This window comes from Bos indicus, chromosome 25 (genome assembly GCF_029378745.1).
Source record: "Bos indicus isolate NIAB-ARS_2022 breed Sahiwal x Tharparkar chromosome 25, NIAB-ARS_B.indTharparkar_mat_pri_1.0, whole genome shotgun sequence".
NCBI lineage: Eukaryota > Metazoa > Chordata > Mammalia > Artiodactyla > Bovidae > Bos > Bos indicus.
The window spans coordinates 28,253,465-28,270,385 of record NC_091784.1 but is presented as its reverse complement, the minus strand read 5'-3'; the positions used below and the strand labels follow the sequence as shown (position 1 = coordinate 28,270,385).

The 16,921-nt window shown below is 51.1% G+C and overlaps 2 protein-coding genes across 4 annotated transcripts; one reads left to right on the top strand and one right to left on the bottom strand.

The window, feature by feature from the left end:
- Nucleotides 1–1,368: 1,368 nt before the first annotated feature.
- BCKDK (branched chain keto acid dehydrogenase kinase) lies at nt 1,369–5,615 on the bottom strand. 2 transcript variants are annotated; one of them, XM_019987828.2, is made up of 12 exons: nt 5,514–5,615; nt 4,555–4,924; nt 4,360–4,428; nt 4,154–4,264; nt 3,823–3,870; nt 3,623–3,742; nt 3,445–3,543; nt 3,178–3,251; nt 2,714–2,842; nt 2,535–2,624; nt 1,914–2,072; nt 1,369–1,821 (listed from the first exon to the last, which is right to left on the bottom strand). In XM_019987828.2, the coding sequence occupies exons 2-12, from the start codon at nt 4,747–4,749 to the stop codon at nt 1,677–1,679; spliced, it is 1,239 nt and encodes a 412-aa protein (XP_019843387.1). In that variant the 5' UTR covers nt 4,750–4,924; nt 5,514–5,615; the 3' UTR covers nt 1,369–1,676. The 2 variants fall into 2 exon arrangements, with proteins under 2 accessions (XP_019843387.1, XP_070636051.1); XM_070779950.1 differs by lacking the exon at nt 5,514–5,615 and adding an exon at nt 5,081–5,255.
- A 9,033-nt stretch (nt 5,616–14,648) lies between these two features.
- Nucleotides 14,649–16,897, top strand: VKORC1 (vitamin K epoxide reductase complex subunit 1). 2 transcript variants are annotated; one of them, XM_019987761.2, is made up of 3 exons: nt 14,661–14,883; nt 15,896–16,005; nt 16,467–16,897. In XM_019987761.2, exons 1-3 carry the CDS (start codon nt 14,711–14,713, stop codon nt 16,673–16,675), a joined length of 492 nt encoding a protein of 163 aa, XP_019843320.1. In that variant the 5' UTR covers nt 14,661–14,710; the 3' UTR covers nt 16,676–16,897. The 2 variants fall into 2 exon arrangements, with proteins under 2 accessions (XP_019843321.1, XP_019843320.1); XM_019987762.2 differs by lacking the exon at nt 15,896–16,005 and having other exon boundaries at nt 14,649–14,883.
- Nucleotides 16,898–16,921: the final 24 nt, after the last annotated feature.

Genomic DNA, 16,921 nt, shown 5'->3' with positions numbered 1-16,921 from the left:
TTTTGTTGCTTCCTTGTGCTCATATTACCTTTGATGTGCTTTCAGAAGCCAGCACCAGAGGCTTGTTTGGTGAAAAGTCTCTCAAGTTAATGGAACTGTTTTGCTTTCAAAGAGCTGAAAATGGAAGTTCTCAGTCTGGGAGTTTTAAGTACCTGCCCAATCAAATATGGACAATAAACAAATGATCATCCAGCAGAGGAGTCCATCAATGACTGTGCCGCTTACCTCTCTTGCCTGGCCTCCTGCCCTTCCCTTTCCTGCCTCCCCTACTCCCTTCTGGAAGCACTTTCTCAACAAATCGCTTGGATACAAATCTTTGTAAGATGTGCTTCTAGGGAATCCAGGGCTTCCCTGGTGGCTCAGCTGGTAAAAGAATCCACCTGCAATGCGGGAGACATGGGTTTGATCCCTGGGTTGAAAAGATCCCCTGGAGACAGGAAAGGCTACCCACTCCAGTATTCTGGCCTGGAGAAGTCCATGGACTATATGGTCCACAAGGTGGCAAAGAGTCAGACATGACTGAACAATTCACTCTAGGGAATCTAACCACCCTTCCTAGCTTCAAACCCTTCCATGGATCCCTGCTACCTCCAGGATAAAACTCACACCTCTTGGGCTATAATTTCAAGGTCTTTCACCCTGACTACTATCTGCCTCTCCAGCCTCCCCCTCCTCCTCCCCCTCCTCCTCCCCCCAGCACTGCAGCAGCAAGATTTTCAGCCTGGCAAATCACTAGGGTTTCCCACCACCAGATACAATTCCTGTCTCCCCTCAGTCCCCCACTTCCATCACCAGTCCCACCAAGTAGGCTTTAAGCCTTCTTCCTTCCTGGCAAGATGGGTGCTAGGGGGGTCATCACCACCTGCTCCCTGGAGCCCTTTGCCCTCCCCACCCGGGCCCCACTGTCCTCTGGGGCCTGCCAGGGCACAATCCTGTGTGTTCTTTTACTTGGCAATAGCAGGCACGGCTGGCAGACAGTATTTTTAACCTTCCTTACTCAGGTTTAGGAATCAGGTGGCTCAGAAGAGTGCCCAGCTGGGTCACCTTCACCTCTATGACCTGTGACTGCTGGGAAGAATCGGAACTGAGGCCTGAAGCTGGGCCAACCTGGGCCTTCCATATTGTCTGGGAGGCAGAAACATTTGGGAAATGAAATGAATGAGAGGTTTGCACAAACTGCCCGACTCATCCCCACTCCCATTAAATTTACTGTGCAGGAAACCCAGGGCCAATTCTGTTCCTGGTCTGCCAGGCAGTGAGGATGGTTAAGAGACCAGGACATGAACTAGTTAAACCCAGGGTCCAGGGGACCTGAAAGAGGGCAGAAACAAAGGTTCATCTGCCCTCCCCACACATGGGGCCTGAGAGGGCATTCAAAATGTGAACTTTAATAACAAACAGCAGGTCAAAGTGGGGTTCCCCAGGAACGAGAATGACGGAGCTGGTGCGGGAGACCTCGAGGGTCCCCACTTCCTCCCCTCTAAGGCCTGGAGGCAGGGAAGCAGTGGACCCTATGGAAGAGGGCCGTTGCCTGGCTCCATGTAAGTCCACCTGTTTGGGGCCCTAAGACCCGAGATGCAGCAGTGTGGAGCAGGGTGGTACCCTGCCGGGTCCGGGAGGTCCTGGCAGGGAGTGTGGCCCAGCCTGGGTAGGCCAGCCGGCCTAGGGCTGCGAGGTCAGATGCGGAAGCTTTCTTCCCGGCCATCGATGTGACGGAGCCGTAGGTAGACATCTGTGCCAATGCCCTGCAGCGACTGCAGCCGAAGGGAACCACCGAGGTACTCTGCGTAGGCCCGCGAAGTGGGCAGCCCGAAGCCAAAGCTGGGGGTGGGCGGGGGGACAGGACACAGGCTTCAGAGGCTTGAGTCTCCTGGGCCCTCCCACCCCTCTGTTCTGGCCAGATGGGGCCTCACCCGTGCATGGGTCCTGACTGGCCACCACTGTGCAAGTCCAGGTGGCCAAAGAGGGGGCTGATCCGGGGGTCCTGGGTGCTGGCCTCAGCTGTAGTGAAGTGGTAGTCCATCACCCGATCCAGGTCTTTGTGAGCAATTCCCCCGCCCCGGTCTGAAATCCTGGCAGGATGACGGTAACGGGGATTTGGCTCAGCTTTGGTGGGGGTTCACTACCTCCCAAGCAGACAGTGAGTGCTAAGTCGGCCTTCCTGTCCCTTCCACCCACCCAAACATGGAATGTGGTCACCTGGACTCTTGGGCCTTGCTTTTTATAAGCTACTTTTCTCCACCCTCACTTCTGCCACTGACTGCTTAAACCTTCTCACAGGACTTGACATTTATTCTCTGCCCAGCACCATATTTCTGACTCTTTCCCTGCTCTGGGCCCCTCAGTTTCTGACAAAGGCAGGCCCCTGGGGCCTGCAATTGGCCCCAGATCAACTCATGTCCAGCTCACAGCAATCTCAGGACCAGAGATTGTCCTGAAACACTAAGTCTCACTAAGCTTGAGGTCATTCAGCAGATCAGAAACAGTGCCCAGAAACCCGCACCCATACCACCCAACTCGCACCCAAGGCAAACCTGATGACGAGATCGATATCATTGTTGGCGATGGTGATGACGACATCTGGGACATTGTAGGGAGTGTCGAGGTGACTCTCCATTGTGGCTCTGTGCAAGGGGCCAAATACCAGTAGGTGGTGGTGCCCCGCCTCACCTCAGTTCCCATCTGCCCCCATCCAATACATCCAGCGGCCCACCTCATGGCGTTCTTGAGCAGCTCAGGTAGGATGTAGTCCAGTGGCATTGGGATGAAGGGGAAACGGGCAGCCACGTGTCCGTTGATGCGGACTCGGGGTGCATTGCCATACTTGTGCTCACACAGGCGTCTGTGGATAGGAGCAAGGGTTCAGATTCCAACCAGTGGGTCTCAACTGGAGCTGATTCTGTCCCCACCCTCCCAAGGACATTTTGCAATCCCTAGCAACATTTTTGTTTGCCACAACTGGGGAATATTACTGGCATCAAGTGAGTAGAAGCCAGGGATCCTTCTGAACATCCTAACAAGCACAGGCCAGCCCCTTACAGAAAAGAATAATCTGGCCCAAAATATGAACAGTACCACAGTTGAGAAATCCTGCCCTGGACCACATCCTGGGCAAGTGCTCAGACCCAGACCTTCCCTGCCCGATGATGTCCATTTCCTTAACCATTCTAGCCTCACCTGGCAAAGTCCACCCACTTTTCAATAATCTTCTTCGGTGACAGGCGAGTGCAGATGATGCCAACAAAGTCGGGCTGGTAGGAGAAAGAAGGTCAGGACCAGAGATCACCTCTACCCACATCTTGGGCAACAAAAGCTTGTAAACTCTAGACTATGGAAGCAGCCCCAGGGCTCTCCCCAGACCCATGGACCAGGTCCCCAGTCCAACGGGGCTCCTGGCTCAGCTCCCTCCGGTCCACTTGACATACTCAGGTCCTGGCGCCCCACCTTGTCCTCATGTAGTGCCAGATGGTGGGTGGCCAACATACGGATCCCAAGCCTTGAAGTCAACGTCTTGTCTAAGAAGTAACGGACGAGCTTCTCATCCTATAAAGAGCAGGCCTCAGAAACCTGGTGCCTTTCCCAGGACCCTACCAGGTCTGGGCCCACATTGTGCTGCCCTGACCTCTATGTACTTCCGGCTCTCACGCAGGCCTTCCGCTAAGAGGGTCACCACGTCCTTGTGGTCATCCAACAGCTGTCGCACCAGCTGGCAGTATCGGGCCTCATCCGCCTGGTCCTTGATCTGCAAGCCACGTAGTCGTGAGCGTGGGTGGTCCAGCCCTGACCTCTCAGCCCCTCACCCTGCCCTGGCCCAGCCCTCACCGGAGGGAAGTCTGTCAGCTTCTGGAAGGCACGGATGTACAGCTCGTGCTGCAAGGAAGAGGTGTTGGAATTCACAAGGATGCTTTGGGCACAGGTAGAGAACAGTCAGCCATGACCACCTATGGGGACTGCCATCCACCCCAGTTCATTGGGTTCCGAACCCATCATGGTCTTTCAAGTCTCCATGAAAGCTTGGGCCGAGTCCTCTAGGACTCAGAAACCTTTAGGCAGGTAGGTCTCTACCACTCTGGTTCCCTCTCCCTATCTGCCCCATGGGTGGTGGGCACACTGACTTAAGGTCCTTTCCTATGCCCCCTTGAGGCCATCTTACCACGTGCAGTATGGTGGGGTTGCAGCCAATGATGAAAGGAAGGCTGCGGAAGCCCTTGATGCGGTGAGCGATCCTCACTGGCAACTCCTGCTGCAAGTAGCGGGCACTTTTCTAGAAGAAAGAGAAGAGGGAAGTTAAGGCCAGGGGCTGGGGGGCTGGGTCAGAGCTCCAGGGCCCAAGAGCAAAACAAGAAGCAGGAATCTTACCAGGAGGTGACTGCCATCCTGGGAGCGGCCTGAATAGAGCATCATGGTTGGAGTGAGGCGGACTGAAGGCTGAAGGGACAGAGGGCCTTTGAGCATAGTATCTCCAACGCCCTGCCCCCGGCCATATTAGCTTCACCCCTTCCCCGGACACCCACTCCAGCTCCAGACCCAGGCCTCACCGCCCTAGCTGCACACCTTCTCCGCTGCGACGTCAATGGCTGACTGGTTGTAAAAGGAGGTGACGGTCTTAGAGCGCTCCCGTGCCATTTCCACATGGTGGGTATCAGTGGCTGATGTGGAGCGGGCCCGGAGCGAGAGTGCGGGCCCCAAGAGAGGCCGGAGGGGTGGCCCGCCCCGGGGTCCGCTCCCCAGCACCGAAGCCAGTATCATCGTTCTGTTCCTTTGAACTGGACTGGGTGGCCAGTAGGGCTGAGGACCCGATAGACGGAGGCGACCCCAAAACTGGGCAAGAAGGATGTGGGTAGGCAGGGACTCTTCTCTGACTTCAGGGGTGAGCGCCGGTTGACGATGCTGACCAGCTCAGCCTCCGGGGAGCAGCTCCCATCTACCAAGGCGGGGAAAGGGGTAGTTGTACGGATCTGAATCCAGAAGTGCCCTCTCTCTACGTGAGCACAGGTATAATCAGATTTGACCATCTCTGCCCAACCCCTTCAACCATCTCCCCAAACACACACACACACACAGGGAGAGCCTGGATCACCTTGCTTTCTGGAGTTACTATTCTTCAATCTAAGGCTCTATCTGGTAGCTTGGAGGGGAGGGGATCCTTAGACCAGTCCAGCCCGAAACCTTGCCCCTGATCTCTCGGATCCGCTGCCCCTCGTTCAAGGGGCGGGGCTGACCCCTAATCCGGCCCCTTCAGACCCCGACTGGGGTCTGGCCTGCATACGTGTGGCACAAAGAATTGTGCACCGAGGTTTGGCTGCATGGAAGCAGCGGCTCGGGAGTCCCCATCTAGGTCCCTCCCTCCGCAGGGCCACTTGGTTCAGCCCAGATCTCCCCCATATGCTAGATGCTGGTCCCCCCACCCCCGCCCTCCACGCGCGCTCCAACGATCCAGGGCAAAGGCGGAGGGTGTGGTCAAGTGATGCGAAGCCTTAGCGGGCATGGTCTGCGCAGGTCGCTCCCCTTACCGCTGGGCCAGAGCCAGGGCCAGGGTCCGAGCGGTACAGGCCAACAGTCGACCGGGCCGGGCGAGCCTAGCCGCCTGCGCCCTCTGCCGCCGTGACGTCGCGTGGGCTATGGGCGCCCGGTGCCTCCTGGGAGTTGTAGTTTGGAGCAGAGGACTCGCACCTCGCGCCCAGCCCGGAGAAGTTATGTCCCTGCTCCTAGACCCCCCAAATAACCCCAGAGTTACCTAGTCTCTCTGGGAAGCGGGCCCTCGGGAAAGAAATGGGACAGGGCGAGAATACCCTGAGATGCAACGTGCACAGACCAAACGCTATCTGGATTCCCTCTCTGAGGTCTGGTCCTTCTCCTCAAGGTCTTGACTCATTTGTGGAAAACCAAAGTGCCTGGTTCAAAACCCAGCTCAGTCATTCACTATCTGGGGCAAGTTACTTAAATTACTCAATACTTTAATTCCTGTCTTGGTAAAATGAAGTTGTATCAACCTTGGGGTTGTGCGGTTACATGAATTTATCCATGTAAAGTGCCTAGAATAGTGCTGGGCATGGAATTAACACTATATTAGCTATTGTTATTAATATTATTACTAATTAATATCAGCAACAAACACTGATTAGGTGACATTCTGGGCTAGGAGAGATTTGGTCTTGAGTTAATAGACCCTTCTCAACCTGTAGAGGAAGATAGACAATTGATGGACAATAGATAGACAATTGATACACGTGCAGTGTGAATAGGACTCAGCCACGCCTGGGAGCTGGAATGGGAAGGGCATATCATGACAGAGAAGAGCATGGAGCCATGTGGAGTCTGAGAGGAGAGGGGCTGAATGAGGTGACCAGACCTGTATTTGTCCTGAGGTGGTAAGAAGTTATTGAGGGATTTTAACGGAATAGATCTGCGCCTTAGAACCCTTTGGCTACAGTAATTAGGATGTGAGACCAAATGCAGAGAGCCTAGTGAAAAGACAATTTTTTTTTTTCCCCCAAGCAGGAGATGATGGGAGAGAGACTTTTCAGTGTGTTTATGTGTGCTTGAACTGACTGGATTCTAAATATTTTAAAAAATTAAAGAAGCAAGTAAAGCGGGAGATGTCTTTGAAGCTATCTTTTTTTTTTTTTTTTCCTTTTTCAGCTGCGACCTACCGCTTGCGGAATCTTGGTTCCGGGACCAGGGATTTAACCTGGGCCCTCCGCAGTGAAAGCTGGACCCTTTACCACCAGCTGGCCTGCCTGAGGAATTGGCTGGAAAGTCTGCACAGATCATGAGGAAGGGGCTCCCTGAGTCTCTGGATTTCCCCTTTGCCCCTCATCTCCACACCATTCCCACTCTCTTTTCCCGAATCCTGGCGCTATCCTGGAGTGAAGCCGGAGGAGGCTGGAGGCAGGCAGGGCTTGAGCCAGTAGAAGAAGGGAGAGGGGAGGATGCTTCCTGTGGGAGGCCAGCGTGCCCATTGAGGCAAAGAAGTGCTTGTAGTGTGCCAGAACTCTGCGCTCACGTGGCCGCGGCGAGGCCGGGAATGCGGGAGACGGCTGCTGTCAGAGTCTGCAGACATCCGGGAAGAGCCTCACCTCGTTTGACCCTGAACGCTGGCCCAGAGCCCGGCCGGGACTCGCTGCTGCCTCCCGGCGGTGGAGGTTGGACATGCACCACCACGAGTGCCCCCTTCCAGTCAGGCCCTTGTTTATGAGATTGACATGTGTTCGTTTCATCTTCGTAACAGTACCTCTGAGGTAGGTACTATTAATATCCTTATTTTTCACAGGACGGGATAGAGGCCCAGAAAGATTATACGGGAGATTTCCCTGATGGTCAGTGGTTAAGACTACTTGCTCCAGATACATGGGACCCAGGTTCAATCCCTGGTCAGGGAAAGAGATCCTGCATGCCAGCAAGGAAGATTTCATCGTGCCCCAACTAAGGCCCGGTGCAGCCAAATAAATTTTTTAAAAAGAGATTAAATAACTTGTCCCCTCCTTCCTCTCTGTCCTTACCTCCCATTACACTGGCCCACCTATTTCCCCCTAAACATACTTAGGCACATTCCACCTCTCAGGAGCTGTTTCCTCCGTTTAGAACACCGTTCCCCTCCACATAGCTTACTCCCTCACCTCCTCTAAGCTTTTGCCCAAGTGTCAGTTGGACAAAGCCCAACTTGATAATCCGATTTAAAATTGCAATCGCCCCCATTCCCCTCTGGTTAGTATGGCTTCCCGGGTAGATCAGATCAGATCAGATCAGATCAGTCGCTCAGTCGTGTCCGACTCTTAGCGACCCCATGAATCGCAGCACGCCAGTAAGGCTATTGGTAAAGAGCCTGCCTGCCAATGCAGGAGACCTAAGAGATGTGGGTTTGATCCCTGGGTCGGGAAGATCCCCTGGAGAAGGAAATGACAACCCACTCCAGTATTCTTGCCTGAAAAATCCCATGGACAGAGGGGTCTGGAGGACTACAGTCTATAAGGTCCCACAGAGTCGGACATGACTGAGCAACTTAGTAGCAGTAGCAGCCATTCCCCTCACACTGCTTTACTCAGTTATTTATTTATTTGGCTGGACTGCAAGGCTTTTGGGCTCTTAGTTCTGGGACCAGGGACTGAACCATGACCCCCTTCAGTGAAAAATGCTGAGTTCTAACCACTGGACTGCCAGGGAATTTCTTCTGCTCTACTCTTTATTTCATCCAGAGCATTTATCACCAACAACATATTATATGAATTTATTATATTAATTACTCATTTTTTTCCCTGAAATGTAAGACCAATGTATGAATATTTGTCTGCTATACTGATTTATCTTGTGCCCCTAACACAGTCTCTGGCATGTAACAGGTGCTCAATAAACATTTGTTAAATCAATGAAAGAAATATTGGGCTTTCTTCTCTGAGCTGTTGAAAGGCAGAGTGACAAAGCTACATCTTTATTTTGTTTTTTGTTTTTATTTTTAAAGGATCACTTTGATTGTTGCATGGAGAATGTATGTTGGGGTGACGGACAAATATCTGAGAGACCAGAGAGGAGGCTACTACATTTGTCTAGGTAGGAGCTGATGATGGTTTGGGTCAAGGTAGTGGTCTGCATAAATTACCAGGAGTGAGAGAGATGTCCAGGAGGAGTGGTTTGGGTGGACTGGGGGAGGCCAAGGTTAAAATGGGAAACCCCAGAGAAGAGCCAGATTTGGAGAAGGTAAAGAGCTTAGTTTGCCCTTTGTAAACCGTTCAGATTTTATCTTTTTAAACTAATTTTTATTGGAGTATAATTGCTTTACAACGTTGTTAGTTTCTACTATGCTGCTGCTGCTAAGTCGCTTCAGTCGTGTCCGACTCTGTGCGACCCCATAGATGGCAGCCCACCAGGCTCCCCCATCCCTGGGATTCTCTAGGCAAGAATACTGAAGTGGGTTGCCATTTCCTTCTCCAATGCATGAAAGTGAAAAGTGAAAGTGAAGTCGCTCAGTCGTGTCGTACTCAGTGACCCCATGGACTGCAGCCTACCAGGCTCCTCTGTCCATGGGATTTTCCAGGCAAGAGTACTGGAGTGGGGTGCCATTGCCTTCTCCAGTTTCTACTATACAGCAAAGTAAATCAGCTATATATTCTACTATACAGCAAAGTAAATCAGCTATATGTATACATACATCTCCTCTTTTGGGGATTTCCTTTAGGTCACCATAGAGCACTGAATAGAATTCCCTGAGCTATACAGTAGGTTCTCATTAATTATCTATGTTATGTGCATGAGTGCTCAGTCGTGTCCAACTCTTTGTGACCCCATGGACTGCAGCCCGTCGGTCATCTGTCCGTGGGATTTCCCAGGCAAGAGTACTGGACTGGATTGCCATTTGCTCCCCCAGCGGATCTTTCCAACCCAGGGATCAAACTTGGGTCTCCCATGTCTCCTGCATTGAGGGGGATTCTTTACCACTGAGCCACCTGGGACTCTATTTTTATACACAGTATCAGTAGTGTGGGGCTTCCCTTGTGGCTCAGTTGGTAAAGAATCTATCTGCAATGCAGGAGACCTGGGTTCGATCTCTGGATTGGGAAGATCCCCTGGAGAAGGAAATGGCAACCTACTCCAGTATTCTTGCCTGGAGGAGTCCATGGACAGAGGAGCTGGGCAGGCTATAGTCCATGGGATCGCAAAGAGTCGGACACAACTGTGCGACTAACTTTCACTTTTTCATCAGTACTGTATATAGTCAATCCCCAAGTCCCAATTCATCCCACCACACCCCCTTTCCCCTCTTGATGTTCATATGTTTATTCTCTATATCTATGTCTCTATTTCTGTTTTTGTGTGTGGGGGGAGGGTTGTTGGAGTTTTTTGAGCTGTGATAAGTCTTCATGATGGCACATGGGCTTTTCGTTACACTGACTTCTCCTGTTGCAGGGTTCGGGCTCTCTAGTTGAGGCATTAGGGCTTAGTTGCCCCACGGCATGTGGAATCTTAGTTCCCTGACTAGGGATCAACCTGGGTCCCCTACCTTGGAAGACAGATCCTTAAACTCTAAACCACTATATTGTTTTGCAAATAAGATCATCTATACCATTGTCTAGTTTCCACACATATGCATTAATAAATGATATGTTTTACTCTTTCTGACTCACTTCACTCTGTAAGACAGCCTCTAGATCCATCCATGTCTCCACAAATGACCCAATATCATTTCTTTTTATAGCTGAGTAACATAGGAGCTCAGTTTTGAGTGTGTTGCATTTCATCAGATTGACCTGTGAGAATATCCAGATGAAGAGGTCCTAGAAGTGTTTCTACTATGGGGTTTGGAACCCAGGATCAAGATCTGGGCTCAGAGCTCAGAAGCTGTAATCTGTATGGAGTAAGAGAAGACGTGGGTGGAGAAAAATCTGCCTCATGTGGCAATTTGTATTTCCCATAGATGCTGCACCCCACACACCCACATGAACTTCTCTTTTTTTAAAAATTAATTAATTATATATTTATTTATGGCTGTACTTGGTCTTCAGTATTGTGCATGGGCTTTCTCTAGTCGAGGTGAGCAGGGGCTACTCTTTGTTTCAGTGTTCTGGCTTCTCATTGCTGTGGCTTCTCTTGTTCCAGAGTACGGGCTCTAGGGTGTGTGGGCTTCAATAGTTGCAGCACATGGATTCTAGAGCTCAGGCTCAGTAGTTGTGGTGCCTGGGCTTAGTTGCTCCACAGTATGTAGAATCTTCCCAGACCAGGAGTCAAATCTGTTTCCCTGGCATTGGCAGGTGGATTCCCATCTACTGCATCACCAAGAAAGTCCCTGAACTTCTTAGTTTATGATTTTGAGCCTTCTCTTATCAAGAGGTGAAGTTCTGATTTCCTTCCCATTTGTTCTAAGCAGATTTGTGATTACAGTGGAAGGGATACTAAATGATGATGTATGAAGCTAGATCATAAAAGATGATACAGCTGCTACTTGGTTCCCTGGAGAACTTTTACTGGAGACCTGAGTAGTCACATAAGCAATCTAATTGCCCTGTATTTTTAAATTATTTATTTTTTGGTAGTCATTATTTTGGCCATATAGGACCCTAGGTCCCCAACCAGGGATCGAACCCATGCCCTCTGCATTGGAAGCACATAGTCCTGACCATTGGACTACCACAGGAGTCCCTGATTGCCCTGTATTAATTATCTGTTGTTGTGTGACAAATTACCCTCACAATATAGCAGTTCAAAACAATAAATATTTATTATCTCACACACTTTCTTTGGGTTAGGAATTAGGCAAACATGGCAGCTGACTTCACCCAGAGTGGGTGATCTAAAAGGGAGCAAGATGGAAGCCACAATATCCTAATAACAGCCTCCAAACTCATAAACCATCATGTCTGCATTATCCCATTGGGCCAGGTCAGCCCTATTTAGGGTGGGAAGAAATTACACAATGGTATGTATACCAGGAGGTGGAAATCATGGAAGACAGTTTTGGAAACTGGTTGCTGTGGCCTGGAGTCTGCCATGCTGTGAGGAAGCCCTAAGTAGCCCCTATGGAGGAGTGGCTACATGGATTCACAGAGAGTCCCTGAGGCTACACGAAGGGGAGGGGGCATAATTCTCTGGTAGCTCAGTGCTAAAGAATCCCCCTGCCAGTGCAGGGGACACGGGCCAGGAAGATCTATCCCACATGCCACGGAGCAACTAAGCCCTTGCACCACAACTCCTGAGCCTGTGCTGTAGAGCCCTCGCATCACAATTATTGAAGCCTGTGAGCTTAGAGCCCGTGCAACAAGAGAAGCCACCATAATGAGAACCCCTCACACTGCAACTAGAGAGTAGCCTCCATTCGCCACAACTAGAGAAAAGCCCACTCGCAGCAACAAAAACCCAGCACAGCCAAAAACAAAGAAGAGAGAGAGAAGCCAAGTTATCAGCCTCCCATTGCTCCAATATTAGTCATCATCGGACTGCAGTTATGTGAGCCAGTACTGCCCAGGCAAAATTCTCACATCGAATTCCTAACTCTTAAAAACTGAGAGAAAATGAAAAGGTTGTTTCTCTTCAGTCTTTATTTTTGTGGTAATTTGTTAAACAGCAGTAAGACCTCAAGGAATCCCACCTCCCTGTATTTATATCCCTCTGGAGTCTCTTCCCACATTAAACAGAGCTGACCTGACCCAATAAGATAAATGACAACGTGTGACTTTCAAGGCTGAGTCATAAAGATACTGTGGTTTCCACCTTACTCCCTCTTGTGAAGTCGTGAAGTCGATCAGTCGTGTCCGACTCTTTGTGACCCCATGGACTGTAGCCCACCAGGCTCCTCCATCCATGGAATTTTCTAGGCAAGAGTACTGGAGTGGGGTGCCATTGCCTTCTCCAGGGGATCTTCCCAACCCAGGGATCGAACCCAGGTCTCCCACACTGTGGGCAGACGCTTTACCATCTGAGCCACCAGGGAATTTTACTCCCTCTTAGATCACTCATTTGGGAAGAAGTCAGCCACAAATAATAGGAACACGCCAGAAAACTGTGGAAAGAGCTGAGAAACTGGCCTAAGTCATAGTGCTCTGTACTAGATTCCTATTGCTGCTATAACAAATTACCACAAACTTAGTAGCTTAAAACTACATGAACTTATTATCTTATAGTCCTGGAGTTCAGAAGTCTGGCATGGGTCTCACTGAGCTAAAATCAGGATGGCAATAGTTCCTTTCTGGGGAAGTCCCTGGAGATCCAGTGATTAGGACTTTGCCAGTGGTTAGGACTTTGCACCTCCACTTCGGGAGCAGGGATTTGGTGCCTGGTTAGGGAACTAGGATCCTGCAAGCCATGTTGTGAAGCCAAAAAACAAAACAACAACAAAAACTTCCTCTCTGCAGGCTCTAGAGGAGAATCCATTTCTTTAACTTTTCCTGCTGCTAGAGACCACCCACATTCCCTAGCTCATGACCCCTTTCCTCCATGTTCAAAGCCAGCAACATTGATCTCTTTTTGCTTTTCTTCAGTAGTCACACCGCCTTCTGACTCTTCTGCTGCTCTCACTTTTAAGGACCCTTGTGATGACATTGGACCCATAGGATAATCTGTTTTAAAATCAGCAGATTAGTAGCCTTCATTCCACATGCAATCTTAATTCCCATTTGCCATGTAAACTAATATGTCCACAGGTCCCAAGAATTAGGGCACTGACATCTTTGGGAGCCTGGAGAAGGGAATGGCAACCCATTCCAGTATTCTTGCCTGGAGAATTCCATAGACAGAAGAGCCTGGAGAGCTATAGTCCATGGGGTCACATAGAGTCAGACATGATTGAGCAACTGATACACACACAACACACACACACATCTTTAAGAGCCATTATTCCACTGACCACATTGTCTGGAAGAGGAGTAGGCCTGAGAAGAAGCAGCCAGGGAGGGAGGAGGGCCATTTAGAAGAGTGAAATATAACAAAAGCCAGAGGAAGACAGGGTTCCCAGGAAGGATTAATACTGTTGGGAATCAAGCATGATAAGAACTGAAAAATATTCGTTGAATTTAGCTTCCTGGTGATACTAGTTATCAGGGGAGTACCAGGGGCAGGAGCTAGTTTATGTTGTGTTGGGCAGCAAGGAAAATGTAAGGAAGTAAAGACTGAGAGTGTAAAATCTTCTGGAAAAAAAAAAACAAAAACAAAACTTGATTGTAAAGGGGTATTTATTGCAGCTTCTAAAATGGGGCGGTGGGGGGGGAGTTCCAATGCAAATGGAAGGAAGGGGAGGTATAGATGAGGTGTGTGTGTGTGTGTGTGTGTGTGCCCTCAGTCGTGTCCAACTTTTTGTGACCTGTAGCCCGCTCGGCTCCTCTATCCATGGAATTTTCCAGGTAAGGATACTGGAACAGGCTGCCATTTCCTATTCCAGAGGATCTTCCCGACCCAGGGATGGAATCTGGGTCTCTTGCACCTCCTGCATCGGCAGGCAGATTGTTTACCACTGCGCCACGCGGAAAGCCTATCCCGGGTGAGATGGCTCGTTAATAAATACTGTGTGTGAAAGGGAGAGGTCAGCTAGCCCGTCAAAGCCTTCGAATGGAGGGACTGTTGGGTTGATCTGGGCTCAGGTTTCGCCAGGTGGCGCCACAATAGAACAGAGGTTAGGATACTGTCCAGGATATGGCGAAGCTGATGGAGCTGGGAATGTAGGAGAGAGACGTAGATATCGGCCAGCAAGAGGCGCTGGTGCAGCAGGAAGGAATGGCTGGGCAAACTAGGCGGATTGGAGGCTATGCTGTCAGATAATTTTAGGGAAAACGCTTGGTTCTTGATGAGATCGCAGTATGCCCTGGATTCCCTGATCCGCTGATCTCTAGTTCCAGGATTCTCCAAAGTTAAAACAGGGCTTGGACTAGAGTAAACGCTATATATTGTTAGCCCGATTAATATAACTTGTAAAACTCCGGAGATTTCATTATCCTTGAGGCACTGCAGCCGCCCGGACTACAATTCCCATCATGCCTGGCAGGCCGTCAAATCCGTAAATACCCAAGTCCCTTAATCGGTTTTCCAGTCCCAGCATTCCTCAACTGTTTTCCTACCGCGGCAACACGCTTGCCAAATCATAGGAACAACCAATTAGATCAGGGAGTGCGAGACCAGTAGGCCAATCGTTCAGTCAGAGGGGCGGGAGCGGGCGTGGTCAAATCCGGCCCCGCCCCTGCCCCGTGGCCAGTTAGTTTCCGGCTGAGGCTTCCTTCGGGCAGGACCTGAAGACATGGGCGCTACCTGGCGGAGTCCGGGGTGGGTGCGGCTCGCGCTCTGCCTCGCGGGTTTAGTGCTCTCTCTCTACGCGCTGCACGTGAAGGCGGCGCGCGCCCGGGACCGGGATTACCGCGCGCTCTGCGACGTGGGCACTGCCATCAGCTGTTCGCGCGTCTTCTCCTCCAGGTACACGGGGAGTGGAGGGCTTGGGGGACCGCTGCTCGTGGGAGCGGTGCATGGGGTCCAGGTGTGCATGGCAGCCAGGCTGCCAGATCAGTCGGGGGTTGGGGTTCCCGGGGAGCGGACGCGCGGGACCAGGCTGCTCAAGGGAGCGTTGCCTGGAGAAACGAGTGTGTCCGAGATAGGAGTGTGGGGCTAAGGGGACAGATAGTTCTGGGGACTGGGGTTATTCGAGGGAATACATGTGAATCCTGATAACAAGGAATAACAGTGACCGGGCAGGACACAGGGAGATAGGGTCGAGTGTAGGAACTGATTATGGTCTTAAGGATGGGCGTGCCTGGCGACAAGGTGGCCAGGTCTGGTTATGCTTGAGGATACAGGGTTTGTGGGATGACCTGAGACAGAAGAGGGAAGAGTGTGGAGGGGGCGCTGGAGATTTAAGGGTCCAAGGCAGAGAGATTCTGTCTTGGTTTCCCAGTCTCTGGTAACTCTGTAAAATAAGATGAAGGGTTATACGCACCTTACCACCCTAGGATTTATTGAAAGTCTAGGATGAAAAGAAGAGCCTATGGGAGAGCCATGGCCAGGCCTGACCTGGGGATGGGGGAGGACAGGGGCAGTGACATGGAATCCTGCCTTGGCCAAAGAAAGGCTATGCTCGGAGGTCACTGACCCTTGGACTCATGTAGGGGTTGGGGGAAGGGTGAGATGGGGAAGGACAGCCCAGCTGGCTTCTTGGAAATAACCTAGGATAGGGCTCAGGGCACTGAGTTGATACTCCTAACTTAGGCCCTCCCCTCCACCAGGTGTGGGCTTCCCTGGTAGCTCAGACAGTAAAGCGTCTGCCTACAATGAGAGAGACCCGGGTTCGATCCCTGAGTTGGGAAGATCCCCTGGAGAAGGAAATGGCAACCCACTCCAGTATTCATGCCAGGTTCCGAGGAGCCTGGTGGGCTACAGTCCATGGGGTCACAGAGTCGTACACGACTGAGTGACTTCACTTTACTTCCACCAGGTGGGGCCGTGGCTTCGGACTGGTGGAACACGTGCTGGGCAAAGACAGCATCCTCAATCAATCCAACAGCATATTTGGTTGCATCTTCTACACACTGCAGTTGTTGTTAGGTGAGTGGCCTCACCCTCTTGTGACAGCCCCCTTCCCCTCTTGGCCAGCCCAGCCGAAACTCTTGCAGTCTTGGTGACCCAGACATCTGATGGCCAACTAACTGCGCATCACTGAGCACCAAGGAGGTGGGAATTTATAGGGGTCTTTACTGTCAGAACCATAGGGCCCTTAGAGATTTCCCAGGAGCCCGGTTTTCTAGAAAAGACTCCCTTCTGGGGGAAACCCAAGGGTTGCTGTCTCTCATCTCACGCAGAGCTCAGCAGGAAAATTCACTATTTTGGTCCCAGGGATCGTTGAACACGTAGGAGAACCAGGGTCTTGGTGAGGCCTGTCTGAGCTGCTCATTTTAGAGGCTCTTTCCCCAGTAGCCCCTGCTGTCTGGGCGGCACCATGGAGTCATGGCATGTTCTAGTAATGGCTAGTTGCCAAAGCCTACATCTGCCCCTTTTCTGCTTTACAGGCTGCCTGCAGGGCCGCTGGGCATCTGTTCTACTGAGGTTGAGTTGCTTGGTGTCTCTAGCTGGTTCTGTGTACCTGGCCTGGATCCTGTTCTTCGTGCTCTATGATTTCTGCATCGTTTGCATCACTACTTATGCCATCAATGTGGGCCTGACGGTGCTCAGTTTCCGGGAGGTCCAGGGACCCCAGGGCAAGGTCAAGGGGCACTGAGCCCTCACCCCAAGCCAGAGTGACCTTTGCCCAAGAAGGCCACGTCTGGGTCCTTGGAAGAGTCTGCACGTTGCCCTGCCATACTCCGACACAGGACAATGGACCAGACATGCCACAGTTTGCTACCTTAGTGCCTCTGTTTCTGTTCCCAAAGCTGATTTCCAAAGCTCCTGCTGTTGCTCCAGGAGGGAAGTTTCGGAGCAATAAAATTTCTTAAATAAATCGGCCAAATCTGAGCCATCTGTC

Excerpts from the sequence above, each read along its gene's own strand:
- VKORC1 (XM_019987761.2), top strand. The coding sequence starts at position 14,711 with ATGGGCGCTACCTGGCGGAGTCCGGGGTGGGTGCGGCTCGCGCTCTGC. Across the intron at positions 14,884-15,895 it reads TCGCGCGTCTTCTCCTCCAG|GTGGGGCCGTGGCTTCGGAC; the intron begins GTACACGGGGAG and ends TACTTCCACCAG. Across the intron at positions 16,006-16,466 it reads CACACTGCAGTTGTTGTTAG|GCTGCCTGCAGGGCCGCTGG; the intron begins GTGAGTGGCCTC and ends TCTGCTTTACAG.
- BCKDK (XM_019987828.2), bottom strand. The coding sequence starts at position 4,749 with ATGATACTGGCTTCGGTGCTGGGGAGCGGACCCCGGGGCGGGCCACCC. Across the intron at positions 3,871-4,153 it reads ACCCCACCATACTGCACGTG|CACGAGCTGTACATCCGTGC; the intron begins GTAAGATGGCCT and ends TCTTCCTTGCAG. Across the intron at positions 3,743-3,822 it reads AGCTGACAGACTTCCCTCCG|ATCAAGGACCAGGCGGATGA; the intron begins GTGAGGGCTGGG and ends CGTGGCTTGCAG.